The sequence below is a fragment of the Hermetia illucens genome, chromosome 2 (genome assembly GCF_905115235.1).
Source record: "Hermetia illucens chromosome 2, iHerIll2.2.curated.20191125, whole genome shotgun sequence".
NCBI classification, from domain to species: Eukaryota; Metazoa; Arthropoda; class Insecta; order Diptera; family Stratiomyidae; genus Hermetia; species Hermetia illucens.
In genome coordinates, this window is record NC_051850.1 from 148,454,789 (window position 1) to 148,479,881 (window position 25,093).

The 25,093-nt window shown below is 41.4% G+C and overlaps 1 protein-coding gene across 1 annotated transcript in view; it reads left to right on the forward strand.

Annotated features, from left to right (window-relative positions):
• LOC119649660 (carcinine transporter-like) overlaps positions 1–25,093 on the forward strand; it is a 70,253-nt gene that overhangs the window by 39,168 nt on the left and 5,992 nt on the right. The window contains exon 2 of the mRNA XM_038051916.1: positions 10,025–10,470. Coding sequence (XP_037907844.1) covers positions 10,025–10,470 — 446 coding nt within the window. The remainder of the gene's footprint in view (positions 1–10,024; positions 10,471–25,093) is intronic.

Sequence of the window (25,093 nt, forward strand, 5' to 3'; positions counted from 1 at the left end):
CACGGAGGTTTGGTCGAGACCACTGCTTTGAAGATGCGTTTGCATATTTCAAGGCGGGGAGGGGGGCGGGAGTAGGAAATATCTTGAAGTTAGGTGATGCGTTGTTGAAATGGCCCGCGAAGCCTGAAACTGATGCCAAAGTTTGTCCAGGAGGAAGGTGTGCTCTTAAAGTAGAGGCAGGTCAATGGGTACATGATTGAAACTAACTTTTGGCACTTAAATATGGTTGGTTTTTGGTTCTTGTACTTCTTAGTACCCTGGCAAGGTAAGCATTCGCACGATCATCGAGTGGCATCCTTCTTAATCTCAAGCAGGATGAATTTCCCCTTTTATGAAAGACTGAATTTTAGGTAAAGTGGTTCACTACCGTCGTTCCGTTTTTTTAATGGAGTGAATGTTGAGACTTGACAGCAAGTGAATAGCAAAGACTCTGCAACCGTATTGTCGCCCGGAATGTAAACAAAAATTGTACAGAGTTGACTTATGTAGTCCACATAGTTGATTGATTTGACAAGGCGACGCTTTTTCTAGCCGTTGTTGCAGACCTTTTATTAACTGTAGTCGGCCCTGGTAATGAATTCTCGACTCTCCAGGATATGTGAGACATACTTAAGGGCTACGAAAGCGAGGAGTAACTCTCGATAGTTTAGTTTTTCACTGATGGTGAGAGGAATCGTAATGGTTTGCTTTTGCCGGCAACAATTTGCAGGAATGTGCCCCCGAGTGCTGTTGACGATGCATCTCGTTCTCGTGGCATCTGGGTAAAGAGAGACGGTTGATGTAGTATTAACTGGAACTTTCTTAGATATCTCAAAAGTTTCCGTGAGTTTAGGTTTCCACACGGTCTCGGTATGGTTTCTTTTTACAGGGGGTTGGATTGATTTGACTATAATGATTGATAGCTTCCAGAAATCATCCCAGGTCCCAGTCTGTGGCATTGACCTCCAGCTTTTCAACTGGAGGAGAGAACTTTTCACAACTGACCTTCTAGTCTAAAAATTGATTATGGCTTCTCCTTTCTAAATTTTATGCATTATGAAAACAATTTCAATGTGCTGCAAATATTCGACCATGTTGGTAGATGCGATGGGAAAGCCATTTAAATAGATGGAGAAGAAATATATATTGTTGGGTTAGTATTGTTAGTATATTGTTGGGTTGCATTACATTCTCTGTGACTGACATTTAAAAATATGTCTTGAGTAGGTCGATGGTATGGTATTTGCGTCTATTAAGCAGTTACGACAGCAGGTTTATGATTCATGGCAGCGGGTATCTGTCTGGCATGGTTTGGGCATTGAGGCCTTGGAAGTGACCTGTAGCGCGAAACTTTCCTGAATTTGAGTCAGCTAAGTGTAGTGGGCTGATTTAGGGCATGAGCGAATGTAGCCTTAATTTGACATTTCACGAAAATCGACTTTGGTTGCTTTGAGTTTTTAGCTAGCTTTAAGAAAAATGGTGGCCTGTTGTGACAATAGATGGATGTTCTTTCCAACGAGGACCTGTGCTTGTCTTTTGCAGTGCTGTTTTGCTGAGGGTTGAACACGGAGATTGAGTTTGTTGGTGCTTCCTTAAGTGCTCCGGAAATCATACAGGCGGTAATCTCAACGATCAGCTGCGTCTGTATTAAATCTGGAAGCAACCCAAAGTGTGCCAAAAAATTGATCTTTAAGATTGGTGTCTCAATGTTTACGAGAACAACGTGGTATTCTATGCCCATAGGTGCAGATTGGCAATCCTTTCGCTGTTGACATGTAGTTTTCTTCATATTATCGGTTCCTTATGTTGCCGAAGTGTCCGAATTGTCTACAGGGAAGCAAGAGCCGGAGTTGCGGCTCATAACGTGATGTCGGTTCTCTTCTAGTGTGGTTGAGTTAGTATTGAGCGGCGTTGCTGCGATGGTGGAACGTGCTCGAAGATTTTTAAAACAAACTGTGCTTGGGCCCAAAGCAATGCGAGTCATTTTGGAAATCCTGCGAAGCGTTATTGCCGGCTAGGCGTTTCATCACGCGGAACAGTTGTTAAGACGGGATATCTCCTAGTTGGAACTTGTTAAACGTCCTGTCGTCATTTGACTTCGAGAAGCGTTCATAGACGTGTTTTTAATAATATGTTTGGGTTTTTGGTAAATTTCCGGAATACTTTAAACTGGTAGATTATCGTTAGGTAAAATTTTGACACTTTTGAGGTGTCGATTTACTTGGAAGAGTCCATAGGAAGATGACTTGCAACCGGGTGTTGTTTTGTCTGTAGTTATTCATGCTGTTACTTTCGGCAGCACTGCTATGATTGCCGATACTGCTAGATAAGCGAGGTTGTCTTTATAGATAGTATGTCTGTCTTCGGCGCAAAAGAAATTACACTGAATTTATTGCAATTCTTTGTATATTGTTTGAACGACGAGGTCACCAATATGGTATAGGATTCTACAAGTCTATATTAAGTTCTCTTGTTTTCCTTCGATACGGCAAAGATACTCTAGACACTTGCTTTTGACGATGGTGGTGCTGCTGTGGGCACGCTAGACACGCTTAAAAATGTCTGTACTATGAATGGTGGAATTAGGAACACTTTCATTGGATGTGTAGAAGATCTCCCAACAATAATATGTATAACATGTCATAAAAACCGTTTTATGCAGGAAACTACCTCTCGTATCTTATATTTAAATTGGCCAGCAAATATACTCTATTTATAATAATCTTAACTGGCTTATCAATGACTTACTAAAGGACGATGACCGCTCTTTATCAAAAAAATAACTCAGAAAGGAACTTTAATGTCTAAATGTTTTTTTACTTATAAATTATTCATAAATAGAATTTTTTTGCCTTCACTTTCAAATTTTATAAAGAATTTGCGGAAATCAATCCAAAGACATTTACTCTTTTATTTACTAATTTACTTCCCTTTTCAAGAAAGAAAAGTGAAACACTCACTTCCACTAGCAACATTTAGGCAGTTTTCCTGTTTGGTTACTCTAGAATTGAAGAAACTAATCAGCTTCCCAAGGCTGCAGTGATCGCCAAGCATGAATTTTGGAGGTCGCCAGATACTCCCGTCTAATGCAATTACGGCAGAAATCATGAGGTGGCCAATAAAAACGAAATCACCATTATAAAACACGCTGACTCGAAGCCGTTGTTTTCTCTACAAATTCCATTTTAATTAGGCACAGTCTTTTGAAATATTTTTAACCTGTTCAAGTTTCGTAGACTATGCGCTTTATATGCAAATCTCAGGTTCAAGGCGGCTTGTGATATATGGCTATTGGGGGCTGCAAACGTTTTTCTTGATATGATTGCTTTTATATGAATAGGTAAATGGATGAATAGGTTCATCATACTCGAAAAGTTATGGCTTAATTATAAGCTTCGAAATATTTATTCTGTCTTGTTGTTTATTCGGAGATGTATTCCTTGAACAAATGGTTTGCATTTCGCACTTCGATGATAAACAAACTAAAGCAATGGGATTTTTTTGCAAATGTAAATTTTCCTTTCATATTTTTATAACTTTTGTGAAAATGAGCACTGAAACGGCCTTACATTAACCGTTGATATGTAAAGTTTGCAGATTGCAATTCCGCTAAAATCAGTGGCCTTAATTCTAATCGGCTTCAGAACCTCTGCGTAGTTGAATGGGAGCCTTAACAATTCTGCATTCGAGTTGGAAACATTCTCTAACGTATAATGCAGCTCTTCTCAGTTTGTTGCAAAGTCAACATCCTGAGTTCCGCAGGCGCCAGACTGTGAAATTTTTATTTCCTCTAATCTCACAAATGCATGTCTACGTATGGCCTCAAGATTAAAGTTATGCTAAGTCAAATTGAGTATACGCTTTCAAAGACTTAATATGTATTCCAACCAATGAAATGTTGAACATTGCGTTGTTTCAATTTAGTTCAATTCCATCCATTAGTTAAAATATTTCATAAGCTTGCAGTACAAAGACTTCATTTGGTTCCTAAATACAGCCTGTGTTGAGCCTTAGCTTCCTCGATCCCTTTGCATTTAGTAGTGATCAATCGGTTTGGCTGGTTAATCTAAAGTCTTCGCCATCCGTCTCTTTTTCATGTCAATAACACGAATTGAATGCTTTTCTAGCTCCGCCTACATGCCCTTTTAGTATTCTAGTACAACACTGAAGTCTAGAACATTCTCGAGTTACAAAGGTTTTCTGAACAGTATCAGCGCAGGCTTTTAATCTGCCCTGTTCATTTTCTTGTGGAGTATGGAGCACCAACGTAGTTTCTTTGTTGTTTCTGTTATTTTTTTCCCACGTTCTATAATAATTAGCCTACAGGGAGAGGCCAACACAAAGACGAACACAAGCATCCATGACGATCGAAATTCTATTCGGCTTTTCATCATCTATTCAATGCCACACAGAAGGTTCTTGGTTTGCGCCTGTCACACTAATGGTGGTAATCCCCGTGATCATCAATGAAAGGACTGCTCTTTCTTTGATTTTCATTCATTTCTGTAGACACTAGATTTATTAGAAGATTATTAGAGAAGGATACGTTGTTCAAGAATCGTCTAAATGTAACACAACTTTCACTATCTCAGAGTGAGTTCTTTCAATTCGTTACCATGTCATCATTTGGACTCTGTGTAAATGATGAGAAAGCTTGAAGAGATTGATGAACAGAATCATATCTGCTCCCTTATGGCATCAAATCTTCATATGCTTAGATGACTTGGTATTCTTTACAGAGGCTTTTGACCAGCATTCGTTGCTCGTGAAGAAAAGTCTTCCCTAATATAAGTAAGTTGTTTGAAAAAAGGTTTAATAATTGGGGCATATCGCTGATGTCCGAATAATTCATATCGATCTCAAAGAAACACGTGCTATTTTCGAGTTTCTGCATCTGAAAACCGATGATTTCTTGGAATGTGTGCTACCACCTATTTACCCTAATGGCAGGGCACACAATTTTCTTACGGTTTTAACCTCTCTTTACTCGGGGCTTGGCAAAATAAAGTACACCGGTAGCAGAGTACAGTAGTCTCAATACACATTTGGCTTCAAATTTCAGTGCGGTCCACCCCCAAGCAGAGCATATCGGTTTGATATTGGTTCATTCAGTTTCTCTAGACTGCCCCTCATATAAAGGAAAGTAGCGGCGATCTAAATTCGAAAACTGTTTCATGATATTTAGGTCAGGTTAAATTAAGCAAGTGGGAGGGAGACGTGTATTTTGTTTTTGAATAGGCGTCTAAAAATTCTCTTGTCATCCACCTGCTTTAGATGGGCTGCTACACTGGATACACAATGATTACTTATGGGGTGGTAATCTGGGCAGACAGAACTGAACTCAACACAAAACCCAGGGAATTATACATACTCAAAAGATCAGCTTGCCTTTGTATCAGTGGGGCAACCCTAGAGGTACTTCTGGGATTAATTCCTCTCAACCTGTACGTACAAACGCAGATAAGGAGGCGATATTCAGAGGGTCCGGGAGTACGAGCGCAGGAAGGAATTTCTGGTACAAAGGAAGAACATAACAACGTGGTTTCATTTCGATAAGAAGTTTGAAATACGTTGGAACAACAAAGCAAACTGGAAGACGCTAAACCAGCGACTGATTACCTGGTACAATGACACGTTCCTCACAGCAGAGGCAGTCTACGTACTTTGAACAAATGGGTACGCATGCTGGCATATTCTAGCGGGAAAAATTCGCTATAGATGCCTTCTTCAACTTCGAAAGGGCTTATAGGGGACCGCACATTGCCATTATAACCGACAACCAAGCGGCATTTAAGGCATCAGGCAGCTTCGTTTGGGATTCACGTGGTTATGGTGGCAAGGGAATGTCCTAACTGACTAAACACGTTTGGCTCGCTCAATAATGCTCTGGGATCTAGCCCCCATTGGATTGTAAGACAATGGGGCGTCGGATGAGCTGGCCAGGAAAGAATCAGGGACAATGCTATATGGATCAAAACCCTTCTATGGATCCGGGAATGGGCTCATGGTTACGACGCAGAAAAGCAAAGGCTGAGGGAACTATACAGGAGGAAATTATCAAGGAAGGTTCCACGGTGCTCATGAGGGGATATGAGCCGAAGCGCTCGAAAGATTATTTCAACCTCACCAAAAAGAGCCTGCAAATCATAGTAGGAATAGTCACTGGCTACTGCATTCTGGAGAGCTAGGGATATACACGAACACTGTTAGCAGGTTCTATGAGGAGAGTGACGAAACCTCCCCTAATTACTTTGGGACAGTGTCCGGCACTTATAGGTTGAGGCACCTGGGAAAATATTTAATGCCAAATGCCAAGCTTAAACGTTTGTTTTAGTTAATAAATGGGGGGGGGCACAGTAGTTCTCCTACGATGCAGGGCGACTTCCCTTGTCAATCTTCATATTATGAGTAGGTGATGTATGTAATATCCCGAAAGTGATATCACCTTAAAACGTAATATCACATTACTATCACCAAGCTTAATCCAAACAATTTGAAATATAATTTTTCTGGTACTTTTCAGATTTTCGGCCATGTAATTTGTTTCCACTTCCAACGTTTCCTGAGCAGTCTGGCTCATTTCTTCAGGGTAGACTTGAGATTGCTGCTCAGCGTCTATGTGTCGATGCGTTTCCCAATTAATTAAAGCATAATATCCCATAATATATTTATGGGATAACCCTGGTCCCTGTAGATATTTGTTGGGTACTTTTTTATACCAATAGCCTCATGATGTTTTCGGAGGTAATGTAAGACAGTCTTTGATAGTACCTCGATCCGTCGAAGGAGAATTGATGTCTCAATACCAATTTGAGCTCCGCTAGAGCTGATTTTGTGTGTTACATCGCTTTTGTGCTCCTTGGTCCCCCTATCTAGACTTTTCTTTAGAAGCAAGGAATTTTATATAACTCCATGTGAAGTGTCGTCTTTTTCTCCTTCGCATTTTTTAGCACATGGCTTATTTTGGTCCGGGGCTCCCGATTTGCTCTGTCGTGCCTTTATGTAAGGTAATGTTGTGATTGCTTTTAGTTCGACTTCGCTCTGTGAATCCGTGTTCTCTGTTTCTTTATAGCCCGATTTATTTGCCTGGATGTATATCCATTGAAGATGAGCGCTTCCCTTAGCGTTTTAAGTTCCTGGTGTAGATACTCCTTGTTTGCAATGTTTATAGCTCTGTGGATGAGAGAGTTGATGACCGATCCTTTTTGCGATTAATGGTGTTGTGATGATGCATGCAGATATCTATTGGTGGTCGGTTTCCTGTATACATTATGGCCTAGTGTGTTGTCTGGTTTCTTGTACACCAACAGGTCAAGAAGGAGTAGCTTTCCATTTTGTTCTTTCTCCGTGGAGAATCTGATGTTTTGGGTGCAGCCCGTTTACGTATACCAGAAATTCATGAAGTTTTTCATGTCGATGTGGCCAGATTTAGAAAACGTCATTGACGTATCTGAGCCAGACTGATGGTTTGTGTGGGGTTCGTTTAGAGTTGTGGATTCAAAGAGTTCCATGAAATTGTTGGCAATGTTGCGCTAGATGGACCAGGATTTCTTCTGAATAGTCTTAAAAGCAAATGACGTAAGGCCATACCCGGTTTTTATCCAACGATTGATGAGCTAGGTCCTTGGCGAACCAACCTGTTAATTTCTTAATTACCACGAATACTCGAGCACGCTGGTACCTATATTTATGACACTCTATTTCAGAGACCGAGTATAAGCAACTCTTGTTGGTAATCCGATGACAACTGGCTCCTTTTGCAATCAATAAAATGGTGGAAACAGTCATAATTTTTGGGAACATTTGAAGAAATTCAGTCTTTAGATCTTTTCGAAAAACTGCTGAGCCTGATCCCCTTTCTTGACTTCTATCCACTAGAGATGATTATATAGCTAATTCCGGGGATGTCTAGCGATCATTCTTCTTTTATTACGGTTGTTTGCTATCCTGGAACACTAGAGTAATCTACAGTAGTTCTGACGTTTCTCTTGGAGGTAATGTTTTCTATTAGTTTAAAGTCAAGATCATCATCATCCACGGCGCAACAACTGGTATGCGGTCTAGACCAGCTTAAATGGCTGAGTTTTTGTAAAGTACACATTTATGTGGTGACTATAAACCCCTATGTGTAATAGTCGTAGCTACGCCCCACCGTCAACAGTTTCTTGTAGTTTATTTATTTAAAAAATTTCTATATATATTGTGCTCTGAGGGATGAGCAAGTAAATGGCGTAACTTACGCTTAAAACTAAAGAAGAGGACAGAGCCAAAGGACCCAAGCTGTAGTTCGTTGTAGCATCGGTATAGTGAAAGTAGAATTAGACCTCCGCGAAGGGTACTTCAAAAATATCAGCTCTACGTGCACTATAAGAGGAAAATAATATCCAAGTTGACGGAGTAGTCTATTAGGCAATCAATATAGTTTTAAAAGGGTACACATATGAAGGAAGATGCGGCGTTGCTGCAGTGAAGGGAGATTGAGGGTGCGGAGCCGTGACAGATAGTCCACAGGTGGAAGATTCATTTTGAAATAAAGGCTCACGTTGTACAGTTTCAAGAGCGCGACAGTCACAGTTGCGGAAAGGGGACAAGACTAGCAACATTCAAGGATGTTTTTGAAAAGAGAGTGTGTTAAGGAGGGCTCAATTGAGATACAGTCGGAGAAGGAACGTAGGGTAAAACCATCAGCTCCAATTGCCCCCAGCTTTCTCCAGAAGCTTGCACTCTTCCTCTACTGTTTTGCACCACGTAGCTGTAGGTTAATCATTCATCAGCCATACTGGAATAGTAAGTTAAACTGCCTAGTATAATACGCAATTAATGACCTACCTTCTTATTTTCCTTCAACGTTTCTCCCATTCAGAAGCGGTTGGGTCGGCTTTTGGGTCATTTCCTATCGACTTCGATGTTTAGATCAATCTCCTCAGCCCAGATTGCATGTCCATACCGTCGAAGATGCCTCTCTCGCAATTTCTCTACGATTGGTTTAACCCCTAATTGATGTCCTCATTTTACTGATCTAACGCAACATTTTTACCTCAACTTCCGAGAGGCGACGTTGATTGCCTTTAAAAATCGGCCAGCGCTTGGAATCATAGTGGACGACACTGAATTTAAGTAAACTATGCACTGATTAAAAATATTTATTCTCTTTTATTTATTTATTCTTTTTTTATATTTCCTTGACAATGTTACAATATTTTATTTAATGTTCAAACATTGGTAGAAGGCCTCTTTCAAGTTTATTTTATGGATATATAATCATAAATCAGATTATAGGTAATAACACTGGGGAGTTTGGTGTGAAACTTAATATTAATAAAAAATATATAATAGGGTAAAATTATATGTCCTGTAAAAATTTATTGCATTGTCAAATTTTATAGAATTACAGTATCATATTAATACCTCGCGACCTGAGAGTAAGTAGCAGAAACTTGAGCTGTGATTGATCGCCATCTTGTATTGAACGTTCTAACACGGTTGAGCAACCGCCAAAGTCAATTGCCACCATCTCCAATGGCATTATAAGGAAAATAAATAAATATTTAACACTCTCGTGAAAGTTCAGTCTCTAGGATACACTATCGTTGATTGACTACTGATAACCGTTCATGCCTAGAGCTATCAAACTTTAGGAAAAGAACTAGCCTCTTCTCGTTAGAATCGCAATGTCTTAAGTTCCAGAATCGCAGGGTCTTTAATAGGCATTAAGAAGTGCATAATATAAAAATGCAAATAAGGATACCAGAATCCCTTCATACCTGGAGCCTTTCAGCTTCTGGTTGCTTATCAATAGACTAGAATGCGGAATACTTGTTCATTCGCATGGACATTGGGATTCTTGAACGTTCTGGTCCTGATCCCGACGAATCTAATTTTTTTGTTTTCAACCGAACATCGGGATGCTTCCTCTTTGTTCCTTTAAGATTTTTTCACTTCCGAAAATACTTGTATATTTGCGCTTCTTGTTACAACAAAAATACATTTAATTTATGTAATTACATGTGTATTATTATAATTATCACTTTCCTTCTTCTTTCAGGTTGGCATTATCGATTCCACACGACAATGTCCACGGTTATAGTAAATGTTCGATGTACGCTGTTAACTTCACTGAAGCTCTTGCAAATGGAACCACCGAGGCAGATCCTTCATGGCCAGTTGTTGCTTGTCGACATGGTTGGGAATATAATTTCACTGAACTTCCATACACAACAATTGCTACCGATTTGGATTGGGTTTGTGATAACGCAGCACTTCCAAGTGTAGCCCAGTCCATCTTCTTCGTGGGAGCCATTGTCGGGGGATTGCTTTTCGGTTGGATTGCCGATCGATGGGGTCGTATTCCAGCCTTGGTCTGGTGCAATGTTATCGGTTTTGTGGCTGGCATCGCAACGGCCTTCTCACCATCATTTTGGATATTTGCCTTTTGCCGTTTTCTCGTTGGATTCGCTTTCGATAATTGTTTTACGATGATGTACATTTTGTGTAAGTTGTTAATTGATTTTATGATTTTTCCTCGTTTTCATGAAAAAATGTTCATTATTTATTCATATAATCATATGTACACGACCATATAGTAGTAATTACATTACCATAATATCAGTAAACTGATTGGCGTGGTAACTATATACCGAGCTGACCTTTGTGTGTCCGGATGCCTCAGTGGTTAGAGCGCTGGGCTGTCATAGCAGAGGGTCGCGGTTCAAATCTCATTGGTTGCAGAGGGTTTGCATCGTGACTAGATGTCTGATACAAGTCGGATCAGTTGTGAATGTGTACCTGAGTCAAATCAGCGCAATGCTGACCACATTGTCTCCTACAGTCTACTGGCTTTTCCGTTGGGACAATATACAACGGTCGTTCAGGATGAATGACGAGCGGTTGAAGGGCACATCGCAATCTTTAGCGATAATCAAACTGCATTGAATGCGTTGAGCAGTCCTTTGATCACTTCAAAAATGTAGAAAGTAGAAATCGCTTGAACTGTTTTTTGATTCAATACGGTGAAACTACTCTGGGTACCCGGTCATTATGATATGAAATGAAATCTCGGATGCTTTAGCAAAAGGGGGTTCAATTTCCCCCATGCCCGGGCCTGAACCAGTAATTGGGGTATCAGTAGCAATGGCTAATGCTGCTATGAGAAACTGAGAACAAACTTCTCATAATTACAGGTGGCTGAGCCTTAATGCTGCTAAATACACCAAACTTTTCCTGTCAGAATCAATCAAACATACTGTTTATCCTGTCGAAAAACAGAAAGATTTGCGGAACTATTGTGGGCATTCTGATTGGCCATAATACACTGTTCAAAATAGGAATTCTCCAAGATGATACGTGTCCATCTTGTAATGAGGAAGCAGAATCCACGGAACATTTTCTATGTGAGTGCCCTGCCTACGGGCGCATCAGACAACAGATTTTTGGTGCTGATATGCTACAACTGCGGCGAGTAGGATCACATCCACTAACGGAAATCCTGCGATACATAAACGAATCCAGGATATTCCGTTAGACCGGGGAATAGAGAACATTGGACCACTAAGGTCGGAGTGCTCAGAGGCTTTGTCTCTCCCACACATCAAAGGCACACATTCACACACACGCCATAATCTTACTGTTTGAAGATTCTCCCATATTCCGATCACGCTGCACCCAGGGTAAGGGTGAACTAAAAAATTGGCGGAGAAGTTATCCTCAACTAGTTCGTTCTGTCGTCAAGTGATTGATGACACAGGACTTCTTCAATCCCTAAAGAAATAGGAAGCAAACAGAATTAAAAACTAGCAGTTCTTAGACCTCAATCTGAGGTGCCCATTATCATATTATTGGTGTGCCCATTGGATGCTTCTTATCATGTAAAATTACAATGGTCACCAACAAGCTTTTCAAACCTCTTCAGGCAAACCAAAAAAAAAGAGGAGTCACAGATGTTATTAAATAATCAATAGCCAAACATATACCTTGAGTTTGTATTATTTTTCAAAGGGCGGTTATATAAAAGTTAATTTTATTAAAATATTGGTATATTTTTGAAGGAAATGTTAAACATTTTATTTTCTCTTTACGATACCACGTCACTAGTAATTCGTTTGTCCACGGTTCTTTACTACTTCATAAATGCGACTACGCGTATTCTGGATGAGATGTAGGAGCATAAAAGCATCAACTTTTTCACAACTACGATCAATGAAATCAAAAAACACAAATAATTGGATTGACTATCGTCAGTCAAACGTCCTTCAGGCCATCCCCCACTATCATGATCATTACAAATGTTGCCAAATCACCAGGAACTAATTGATTCGCACTCTTGGTCCTTTACTGTATCATTTGCCCAAGCACTATCTCCGTTCATCCCCGTATGCCAAAATCGGCAGTCACCATGTAGCCGTTGAGTTTTAATCATAGCCCCGTCGGTCCAATACCGATACCGTCCAATACCGACGTGAAAATCTGCTACGAGTAGGATCAATTTCTGCAAAGCCACCTTCGGCACTCTCAACTGCATACGATCAATCTCTTAGAATTTTTTACAACGTCCTTTCCGATCTCTTCCCTAGTTACGTTCCTTCTTCTCCTACATGTCTACGCTACTATCCAATTTGGTTTACCACGGAGATTTTTTTAAAAACATTCGCCTGAAACACGCACTACGGAAGAAATTTCAGTCTTTCAAAAATGTCACTGTCCGTGCTTATTTCAAAACTACGTGTCATTCTGTAAAATCAATGACTAAAAGAGCGCATAACTGATACTTGATGAGCGTCGAAGTCGTCCTAACTTACGGAAATTTCAAGCCATTTTAATCCCATACTCGTAATTCTCATAACCTGTTCAAGCTTTTCTCATTTATGTTAGTTTCGCTGGCTTCACCTCCAATTCCTCATAACGACCCTGTGACCGGCTGAATGCTATTTTCGTCATTTTTCGGCTTTTTAATCCTATCCTCAAACTTTGAGACCCTATTTTAGTGTATGCGAGCTACCCCCTTACTTTCTTCTCTTTTGTTCCAAAATTTTCGAGAGATACGTCAACAACTGGTTGGCCGCGCACTTCGGCCACCTCATTGTCTTAATTCACGGCAGGAAGCAAACATAATTTATACCGACTTTAAAGATTCCCTTAACCAAAATATACCCTGCTCCAAACTTTCGCTAAAAAATTTCGCCTTCTCAAATATCACATGGTTCACCCCCTTCATGGTTACTTATCCCGTCCATCTTCCCCCTCTGGAATTCCTCAAGGTCCCTTACTAGACCCCTACTATTCTTTTCTTACTGACGACCTTTCCTTTTTCTTCACCGCCCATGCTCATTTCCTGTAGACGATCTTTAATTATTTGTCTCTGTTTCATCTGTACTGGACTGTGCTCTGCTGTAATCCAACGTAGGTACCTCGGTGAGTTGTTGTTCGGCCAAAAACTGATAATAAATGTTAGTAAATGTAACTCAATATGTATCTCAGGTACATTTTTTTTAGAATCCTTTTTTTAATCTTTTGGTGCAAAACTTCTACTATTTCCGAGTTCCTTTCGAGACCGATATATAGCATCTACGGCAAACTTCGTTTCAATTTCCACTCGTCGACGTCGTTTATCGCATTTCCAAAATATGTGGTTTTGTAATACGTTTCTCCTCTAACTTCAGCCCTCCTCCACTTTTCTATTTCTTTATTCGAAACATCTTTGAATAGTGCTCTATAATTTGGTCTACCTTCCACAAATGTGACTAGCTTGCTCTTGAAGCTGTGCAATGCAAATACATCCAACCTCTCTTTAAAAAACTTTCTACCTCCTCCGATATTATCTTCTGCTTTTCTTCTCATAATTGCTAACTCTCATAAAGAGAGGATAGGCAAAATGAGATCTGAAAGCCAAGCTACTCCAAAAAGTTGCGAAAGTTTTTGTGCCACTTATGAACGTTTTTCGGTGGCATAGTCGTTTTACCGAAGACTTTGTGCAACATTCTGAATGTTTCCGAAATGTTATTTTCAAACAAAATTTAAGGGGAGTTCTTTCGTCATCATCATTAATAGCGCAACAACCGGTATCCAGTCTAGGCCTGCCTTAGTAAGGAACTCCAGATATCCCGGTTTTACGTCAGAGCTTACCAATTCAATAACCCTAAAAGCTGTCTGGCATCCTGGCCTACGCTATCGCTCCATTCCAGGAAGGGTCTGCCTCTTCTTCTTTTTCTACCGTAGATATTGTCCTTATAGACTTTCCGGACTTTCCGCAACCTATTGAGCCGGATTTCATTCACAACCAGGCGGTTATGGCATCGCTCATAGATTTCGTCGTTATGTAGGCTACGGAATCGTCCAACCTCATGTAGGGAGCTAAAAATTCTTCAGAGGATTTTTTCTCGAGCGGGGCTAAGAGTTCGTAAATTATCTTGCTAAGAATCCAGGTCTCCGAGGAATACATAAGGACTAGCAAGATCATTGTCTTGTACAGTAAGAGCTTTGACCCAAACTAGGTGCTGCTAAGAACCATATCGTCCGCAGTCTGTTATCATTGGTATCCTTATGTAAGCTAAGGGAGTAAACGTATCGCTCCATCCCTACTTGGCTATTAAAATCCCTAAGTATGATTTTGATATCGTACCTGGGGCAGGCTTCGAGGGCTCTTTCCACTCCTCGTAGAAGGTATCTTTCTCCGACTCTACAATCTTTTTTGTAGGGGCGTGAACGTTAATGAGGCTTATATTTCTAAATTTACCTCACAAGCGCAACGCATAGCCCTTCGTTTATGTTTTCAAAGCCGATAACAGCATGTTTAATTTTTTGGCTGACTAAGAAACCTATTTCGAGCACATGGTTTACTGGATAGTTACTTTAATATATGGTGTAGTGGCTCTTCTCCAGAAAACCGGTCCCTGCCCATCGCATCTCCTGCAACGCTGTTACATCAAGCCTATATTGGGGCTGGGTATCAGCTAGCTTATTCCATTCTCGTTTCGTCGTTGTGTTGTCAAACTAATCCAAGGCTCCTTTCTTGGCTTCGTAACGTTGGTTTTCGTATAGGGTTGTCAGTCCTATCCAACCCCAAACCTGGAGGACCAGGTGGTACAATTTGTCCCGTTTTTAGGTAAGGAGGTCAGACATTGTAAAAATCGCAAAAATCAATTTTACTCGTTTAAAAATCACAAGTATAATTTTAGCACTGACGATGACATGATCATAAAACTTGGCACAGATGGCGCAGACAGCTGCAGTTACATGTAAATAAAAAAGGTGGTCCAAATTTGATAGGCCGCGACATAGTAGAGTAGAGGGAAATATGACAAATCCCGGCTGTCACTTCTGTCGAATGCAGGGGTAAATGCCGTCGAGCATAAGACTGGACAGGGAGCTATAAGTAGCGCGCGTCAATCGCGGCTGCAAACATGGCACGTCGATGGAAAACACTGTCATATTTCTCTGTCTTCAGGGGTATTAACGGCCGATTGAAGGATAGACGCCTCGCAAACGCATATTTCATCACCTCAAAATTTGTTAAAGAATGGGAAACTCGTTTGAGCTTTTTATGTAAATTTGATATAGTAAAACTATTCTGCATATCTGGTGTCTGCGGCGTAAAAGGAGAAGAGATCTAGCATGCTTTAACAAAAGTGAATTCAATTTCTCTTATGTCCGAAACCAGCAATTGAAGTGTCGGTAGTGTCCTACTATTTATTATTGAATGGAAACTGGAGAGCTTCCTAGAAAGATACAGGGAGATAAAATGGACGCAACTGGACATACCAATTGTCTTCTAAAGAAAGAACGAATGGCGTATTCGTCCATGGCAGAAGAAATTGATCAAATGCTTCTTACCTCGGCAATGCGAACAGCCTGACTGAAAGAGGTTACAGGCGCTAATCATTCCCTTACATACATATATTCCCAAACATCTTGTTTATCCTGTCGGGAAGCAGGAGTATCTTCAGCATATAATGAGAATAAGAGTATCACATTGATGCTGTAACCTAGTTCGTAGGTTATCTCCTCATTCGTAGTTTATCTCTATTTTGACAAATTATAGTTACTTTTGCTTTTGTCCACAACAAGTAACTTACTAGACTGTCCCGAACGTTTTACCTTCCCGTAACCATTAGCATCAGAAGGAAAATATTTCGCATTAGTTTCCAAACGCTCAAATTTTGCCCCAACATAATGTTGAAAAAGTGCCGAACAAAATTTTTTTAAATGGTATGACCCTAATATGTAGTATGTATTTATCTTATTTGGACATTCACATTGAAAAACAAAACCAAAAACCAACTTTCCTAATTTTCAAAAATTGGAAACAATATTAGTCTTACATTGTTGGACAGGAATTTTGAAGAATTTATTTGTAATTACTAAAATCTGAAAAAAAATAGTTAAATTTTCTGAATATCCCCCTTAAACTGGTTATAATCAGCATCTTAACATACTTTCAATTTCTGTTGAATATTTTGGAAAAATGAATCATAATAGTAAATAGTGTACATTTCTTCTCGAAGCCTCGAAGTATTATTTTTGCTTACTCAAATCTGTTATCATATGCACATCTTCTATCAATAAATCTAATGAGAATATCAAATATGACTCATATTTGAGAGCACTCGAAGCTACTATTATTAGATAGAAACGTAAAATATCAGTTTTGACGTATCTTCAGTTGAAATGCAAAGATTGAATGGAACTGATGCAGATAAACAAGCAGCAAAAACAACATGCCTGAAGTATGCACGTTCTACCGAGTTCCATATATGTATCTGTGAAAATGGGGGTCAGAGTCGTTCGACCGTTTAATTATTATGCTGGAATTACGCATATTTATGTACGTACGAGTGTAGAAAGACGTTGACCTTATCTACTGAGAGGTTTTCTACTTGCTGCTACTTCAGAAGTTTGAAAGTGAGCCTTTTACTTTTTCACACGCACCATTCATAACATACCATTTAGGAGTAGCGATTAATTAAAAGGTTCGTTGAAAGGCAATTAATTCAGTTGATGTACCTGCCACCTGATCAGGGACACGATAAGTTGTCGATACATATCTTAATCGGCTAAATTGAGCCCAGTGTGTGCCGTAAATGGCTTTAGTTCTATAAATCATAATAGTGGTTTCTAGTCAGTTGCCCCATGGTTTCCTTGACTCTCATTCAAATGTAACTAAGCATGTTTGACTCCAACTGCCTTGCATTGATTAATAAATAATCAATTCTACATATTTGCTGTATTTTGCCACATAACCATTCATTACTATCATTAGTATTTACATGAATAGTGGTCAGCCGGGAAGGTGTTCTTAATGCTTGGTAATTGAAAGGTATGAATTAAATGTTTCGCTTTAAGTGGCAGAAATAATGAGTTGTGTTGTCTACATTTTGTTAAATCGTTGCTTACTAGCTTCAAAATTTAATTTGCTAGACGCAGGGCCGTACAAGGAAAACCGGGGCCCTGGTGAAAATTATGCGGAAAATACAGGTCTCAGGTGATAATTATAGGCCCTCATATTATCCGTTTATTTAATTAAAGTCTCTATTCCAGGCTACAGAGAAAACCCCCAACTTCCGAAGGACTAATGATTAGAATAATCAAATGCAATATTAGCAAATGTATCGTATGTGTCTGTATAGGGTGGGGGAGGCTCAGCCCCTAACGATCCAGACCATAGTGGTCCCTTGTACTCGACGTACACGTCTAAAGGAATATTCTTCTCTCACAATTTTTCTTGCTAAGAACCCAAGTTTCCGCGGAATACATGAAGACTGGCAAGATCATTGTCTTGTACAGGAAGAGCTTTGACCCTATGATGAGACGTTTCGAGTGGAACAGTTTTTGTAAGCTGAAATACGCTCTGTTGGTTGACAACAACTATGCGCGGATTTCATCATCGTAGCTGTTATCGGTTATGATTTTCGACCCTAGGAGAAATTATCAACGGTCTCAAAGTTGTAGTCTCCTATCTTTATTCTTCCCGTGTGACCAGTGCGATTTGATGTTGTTGGTTGGTTGGTTTTTGGTGCTGACGTTGCCACCATATATCATATTTTGTCTTGCCTTCGCTGATGTGGAGCCCAAGATCTGGCGCCGCCTGCTCGATTTAGATGAAGGCAGTTTCTACGTTTCGGGTGGTTCTTCCCTTGATGTCGATATCGTCAGCATAGGCCAGTAGTTGGGTGGACTTAAAGAGGATTTTACCCCTCGCATTTACCTCAGCATCACGGATCACTTTCTCGAGGGCCAGGTTAAACAGGACGCATGATAGAGCATCCCCTTGTCGTAGACCGTTGTTGATGTCTCATGTGATCCTGCTGCTTTTATCTGGCCTCGCACATTGGTTATCAATTTCGTTGGGACACCGAATTCTCTCATGGCCGTGTACAGTTTTACCCTGGCTATGCTATCCTATGCGGCTTTAAAGTCGATGAAAAGAGATGGTGCAACTGGTGTTCATATTTCAACAGTTTTTCCATCGCTTGTCGCAGAGAGAAAATCTGATCTGTTGTTGATTTGTCTGGAGTGAAGCCTCTTTGGTATGGGCTAATGATGTTCTGGGCGTATGGAGCTATCCGGCCTAGCAAGATCACGGAGAATATCTTATAGATGGTACTCAACAACGTGATACCTCTATAATTGCTGCACTGTGCCTCTTTGCCAATCGTCAGGCATTGATTCGCTGTCCCGCACCTTGAGCACAAGTTGATGAGCCACTTGGTGTAATTGGTCGTCTCCATATTTCACCAATTCGGCTGTAATTCCATCGGCTCCTGGCGACTTATGATTTTTATGCCAATGAATTGCACGGACTGTTTCTTGTATACTTGGTGGTGGCAGTATATGTCTGTCGTCTTCAGTTGGTGGGACCTTCAACTCGCCGATGTTCTGATTGTTGAGCAGTTCATCAAAATAATCAACCCATCACTCCAAAATGCTCATTCTGTCGGAAATCAAATTTCTCTCTTTGCCTCGGCAGGATGAGCATCGAGATGTATAAGGGTTCATCCTACTGGCTTATGGTAAAACTTTCGCGCCTGGTGCGGTTGCTCCCTGAACATTTCGAGTTCACAGACCTATTGGTTCTCCCAGGCTTTCATTTTCCGTATGTGAAGTCGCTTCTCTGCTCGCCGAAATTCGTGATAAGTCTCCGCGCATGCTCGCGTTCTTTAAGAATACATCATTTCTCGATATGAGGTATTCTTCCGTTCCGTTGCTAGCTTACATTCATCGTCAAACCAGCCGTTCCGACTCTTTTTGCGGCTAGGGTCAAATATGTTTGTGGCCGTATTTATGATAACGTTCTTCAGGTGATTGTGAAGATCATTTGTTGATGCTTCATCTTCAGGATCTCTGTTGACTGCGGATATTGCGGCATCCATTTCCCTCTTATAGGTGTTGCGGAGGGCTGTGTTGTGGATGGCTTCAGTGTTAACTCTCACCTGATTGTCAGAGGGAATTCTGGGTGGTGTTGTTATTCGAGCTCGGAACACCATGCCAATAAGATAGTGATCCGAGTCTATATTGGCCCTCTTATATGTTCTGCCATTCATCATGGCTGAGAGGTGGCGGCGTTCGATCAACACGTGGTCAATTTGATTGAAAGTGGTCCCATCTGAAGAGGCCCACGTATGTTTGTAGACCGCTTTCCGCGCAAACCAGATACTTTCAACAACCATTTCGTGTGATACTGCTATTTGAATGATCCGCAGTCGGTTATCATTTGTATTTTGGTATAAGCTATGGGAGCCAACGTATCGCCTGAATATGGGCTCCTTCCCTACTTGGCTGTTAAAATCCCCAAGTATGATTTTGATATCATATCTGGGACAGGCTTCGAGGGTTCGTTCTACTGCCTCGTAGAAGGTATCCTTCTCCGACTCTGCAGTCACCTCTGTAGGGGCGTGAACGTTAATGAGGCTTATATTTCTAAACTTGCCTCGCAAGCGCAGAGTGCATAGCCGTTCGCTTATGTTTTCAAAGCCGATAACAGCAGGTTTCATTTTTTGACTGACTAAAAAACCTACTCCAAACACATGGTTTACTGGACGGCCACTATAATATATGGTGTAGTGTCTCTTCTCCAGGAAACCGGTCCCTGTCCAACGCATCTCCTGTAACGCTGTTATATCAGCCCTATATTGGGACAGGGTATCGGCTAGCTGCTCATCAGCTTCATCTCTGTACAAGGAGCGCACATTCCATTAGAAAATGTGCATCGTTATTCCTTTATCGTTGCCGGGTTCGTCGTTGTGTAATCCGTCCAGTCCGAGGCTCCTGTCGTGGCTTCGTAACTTTGGTTTTCCGTGTAGGATTGTCAGCCGTACCCAACCTCCAACCTGGAGGACCAGTTGGTACAATTTGTGCCGTTTTTAGGCGCGGGAGACTCGCCTTCATTCTTCTCCGTCTGCAGCTTTTCGGTAAGAAAGAGCTTCCAGCGGTCACCACGTGGAGGTGGAGATAGGGTTTGGTAGTAGAGCTGTTGGTGTTGGTTGAGCAGGCGTTTCCCAGGTTTTATGCTCCATCGTGGGTACCAATCCACGTTTCGCCCTGGGACCTATACCATTTAGTGGTTCGTCACTAAGTGGGTGCAAACTCAAGACTCCCAGCATCCTCAACAAAAAAATATTATTTACTTCGGCCTGGTTTAGGTCTAGACTGATGACGGATAAATAAAGAAGGATCAGTTTTCTGCTAGATTCGTGAATTATTAACCACTTGGTTAACTATCATCTTCTACTGACTTATCTAATTTTTTATGGATGCCAATATCCTTTGCAATTTTACTAGGAATATGATATGCTTATGGTACTAATTCTTGCCCTAGGTTCACAGAAACTTTCTTTTAATACTCGGATTTCGAGCGCTATGGCTAACGCTCATTCTGCCTGTGTTACCAAAATCCCGAATGTAATCCACAGGTTCAAACTGCAGAGTGACTATGACTACTATTCACCTGTTTCCCCATGAAAACTGTCAACTATCATGTTGCTGCTTCCGTGGTTGAATTTTGGTCTCTCTGTGCAGTCACCTTTGCAGATCATCCAGCAGTAGTTTGCTTTTATGATACGCGCCATAATAACAACGCCATCATAAGAACATAACAACAGCATAAATAAGGACTGGTCTACCAAATAAAAATAAAATCACTTCGTCTATCAATATTCTCAGGTGGCACAAAGCCGGTAGCATTGACAGTATTTCTGCGGAACTTCCTGAAGTTTCTGCGGAGTGACTATGGAGATCCTTCGAATTTGGGACCTCCCTCAATGATTGGAAGAAGAAAAATCAATAAGATTCTGAACAATTATCACACTTGGGCGAATATTTTGACTTGCTGCCATAAAGGTAAAAGCTAATGTGATCCAGGAGCACATAAAAGAACACTTTGAAACATGATCGATCGAGCGTAAGGTGGTTTACCCTCTGGGTTTTTCAGCATTGACGACAATAATATTCTTTGGATGATCCTAAAACAGTGTTTTGTCAAAAATCAGGAATGAATCTATCCCAACGCCAACATTCAGCTGAAACTGTTCTATGCGAATGTGCCGCAATATGGGAGTAGCTTATGGAAAGTAACCGCAATCTTCACTTGAAAGCTCCAAGCCTGCATGAGCTAACGATCGTTAAGATCCCGAAAAGAGGCGCCCGTCTTAAGTACGATAGTTCGGAGGATATTTGTGTATTTTTGCTCTAGTAAAGGTAATTGCTGAAATAATTCTAGAACGTATCAATGAACACCTCAAAAACTTGATTACATCGATTCCCTTCCGATCATTGTGGAAAAGTGTACGGAGTCCAGATCCCCCCTTCACCTGTTCTTCACCAAATTCGGGAATAGTCTGAGTAGGAGAGGCGTTCCCGAAGAATTAATGAATATCATTAGATCGACATATGACTGCGCAAAATATCACGTCTTGCATCGAGATAGAATCACAGACGGATATTAAAGTCCAAAGCGGGGTCCGCAACGGTTGCATCTTATCGTCGACATTATTCTTTTTTATTATCGGAAATCGAAAAACGTGGAGGAATTCAATTGATAACTTTCCTTCAGCACTTCGAATACCGTAATGACATTTGCTCTCATGCCGAAGACTCTGATCATGGAGAAGAAGAGTCGGACTGAAATATTGACGAAACTAAGGTTGAGAACCTTTTGATGATCGATCTTCTCATCCTATCTGTATTACAGAATAGACCGTTGAGCGCCATTAAGTGGATGACGGGCTCAGGACAACTCATTCCCAAACAAAAATTTTCAGAGCGTTGAATGCTTCTATCAATTTGTCTATCTTGTGAGCATTGTTTCATCTCAACACCAACATGAAGAAGTTGAAGCTGCTCCACGTGAAAGTTATCTTTGGGCTATTATATCTCCATGGTTACTCGTTCAAGCCTTCGTTGACAATTACCTCCGCTGCTTGAACAAAAAATCTTCCAGCGGGGTTGGTAATCAGTTGTACTATTTCGCTCTGTCATTTGTCTTATCTGGAAGCAGTCGCGAGTCTTTCCAATCCCCATCTAGCGTATCAAGCCACCAGCGGCTTCAATGTTCACATCAATCCGGTCTTGACAAGTAAATTCTCACTAGCGCGAATTATGTGACCATACCATCGAAGCCGCCTCCCTCGCAATTTTTCCACGATTAGTACAATCGTATATCGATTTCGGATGTGATCAAGGCGTGTTACGCCATTAGTCGAACGCAACAGATTCGTCTCCATTACCGGGAGACGCCGTTCATTGACTTTTATACTCGCCCAACACAACCGTAGACCGGACGACACTGCGGTAAATTTTTAACTTAAGACGTTCATTGATATATCCAGGTTGCGCTAATCTTCTTTTTCTTCAGCCTTTGTCCCGTTCACAAGCGGGGTCGGCTCGTCGTGATCGGCTTCGCCATTTGGCTCTATCGAATGCCTGATCTGGGTGCAATCTCGAGGCTTTCAAATCCCCATCCAGCGTATCAAGCCACCGTTGCTTAGGTCTGCCTTTTGGTCGTTTACCATCGACTTCGATGTTCAGACCAATCTTTGCAAGTGAATTCTCGTTTGCACGAATTGCGTGACCATACCATCGAAGACGCCTCTCTCGCAACTTTTCCACGATCGGTGCAACCCCATAACGATTGCGGATATCCTCATTTCGGATGGGATCTAAACGTGTGACGCCACTAGTCCAACGTAGCATCTTCGTCTCCATTACCGCGAGACGCCGTTCATTGTCTTTTATGGTCGGCCAACACTCAGAACCATAGAGAGCGACTGGACGGACGACATTGCGGTAAATTTTAGATTTGAGACGTTCGTTCATACGTCGATCACAAAGGACACCAGTTGTGGAACGCCACTTCATCCAGGTTGCGTTAATGCGTGAAGCAATTTCATAGCGCAGCGCTCCATTGGCTGATAGCGTTGACCCGAGGTATTTAAATCGCTTAGATCTGGGCAGATCACTGCCGCTGACAGTGATTGTGCCTGTTTCATGGGGATCGGTCGTCAAAAATTCAGTTTTGTTTAAATTCAATCTGAGACCGTGTTGCATGAGGCGATCATTCCATTTTTGAACAAGTTGCTCGAGATCATTTTTGCTATCAGATGCTAGGAAAACATCATCTGCATAAAGCAGTGTGTAGGGCGCTGGACTTTGGATATCCCGTGTGACGGTGTCCATAACAAGGACAAAGAGGAGTGGTGAGAGGGCACTTCCTTGATGAACTCCAACAGAGACACGAAGCGGTTTTGATACACCCGCCATACTTCGAACTTTACTTTTCGGATCGTGGTAGAGCAATTGAACCCAGCGCACGAGTTCTTCTGGCACGAAGTGTTGTCGTAAAGCATACCAGATGAGTTCGTGTGGTACACGGTCAAACGCTTTCTCTAGATCCACAAAGGCAATGTAAAGAGGGCGATGCTTCTCACGGTGTTTCTCCATGAGTAACCGCGCAGCGTGTATTGCGTCAGTAGTTCCGCAGTTCTTGACAAATCCGGCTTGATTCACGGTTATTTCAACGATTTCGCGAATACGGTTGTCAAGAATGCGTTCAAAAATCTTCATGGTATGGGAAAGTAACCGGATCGGACGGAAATTTGAACATTCTGTTGGACTACCTTTCTTTTTCCATATTGGAACAGTGGTACTTTCTTGCCAGTCAGATGGTGTTCTTCCTTCCTGAATAACCCGGTTAAAGAATTCACTCAGCCACGGTGTTGGGTCCCAGCTCTTTGCTTTCCAGAGCTCAGATGCGATGTCGTCAGGTCCTGTTGCTTTCCCCGATTTCATTTGTTTTATTGCCTCCTCGACTTCAGTTGCGCTGACTGGTGGAACTGCTCCAAATGTCGGCAATGATTGTGGAAGTGGAGGATGAGCAAATTCTTCAGTTGAAATCTGCTCGAAGTATTCTCGCCATCTATCCGTTGCGGCTTGACGATCAGTAAGCAAAGTACCGTCCTTGTCATTAACACAACAGAAGTGTTCGATATCCTGTGTGCGTTCATCACGGCTTTTAGCAAGTCGGTACAGATCTCTCTCGCCATCCCGAGTGTCTAGTTTATCGTAAAGATTTTTGAAATGGTTCGCTCGGGTGACAGCGACCGCTTTCTTTGCTTCCCGGTTGGCATTCTTATAAATTTGCCAATTAGCAGGCGTTTTATCGTCGAGAAATTTGTGGTAGAGGCGTTTCTTTTCGCGGACCTTCATTTCAACATCATCATTCCAAAGCCAAGTATCTCGGTTGATGTACCGCTTACCCGGCTTGGTGACCTCGAGGGTTGCAGAGGCCGCTTTGTGGATCGTGTCTTTCATTTGGTTCCATGATTCTTCCACATTCGTAATGGTTGGCAATCGTATGAGTGAGACCATTTCTTCGTTCTTCTCACCAAATCGCCACCATTTAATGCGCGGCGGGCCAGTGCGTTCCTCACGCCGTTTTATCGGTGGCTTAATTCGCAGGACAGCAATCAACGGCCGATGTTGAGGTGCGATGGTCTCATAGGGAACGACTTTGCAATCAGTGACAGTGGTAAAATGTTGGCGTCTTATGAGAATATAGTCGATTTGCGTTTTATTGTTCCCACTATAAAATGTGGGAAGATGAGACAATCGTTTGATGAACCATGTATTC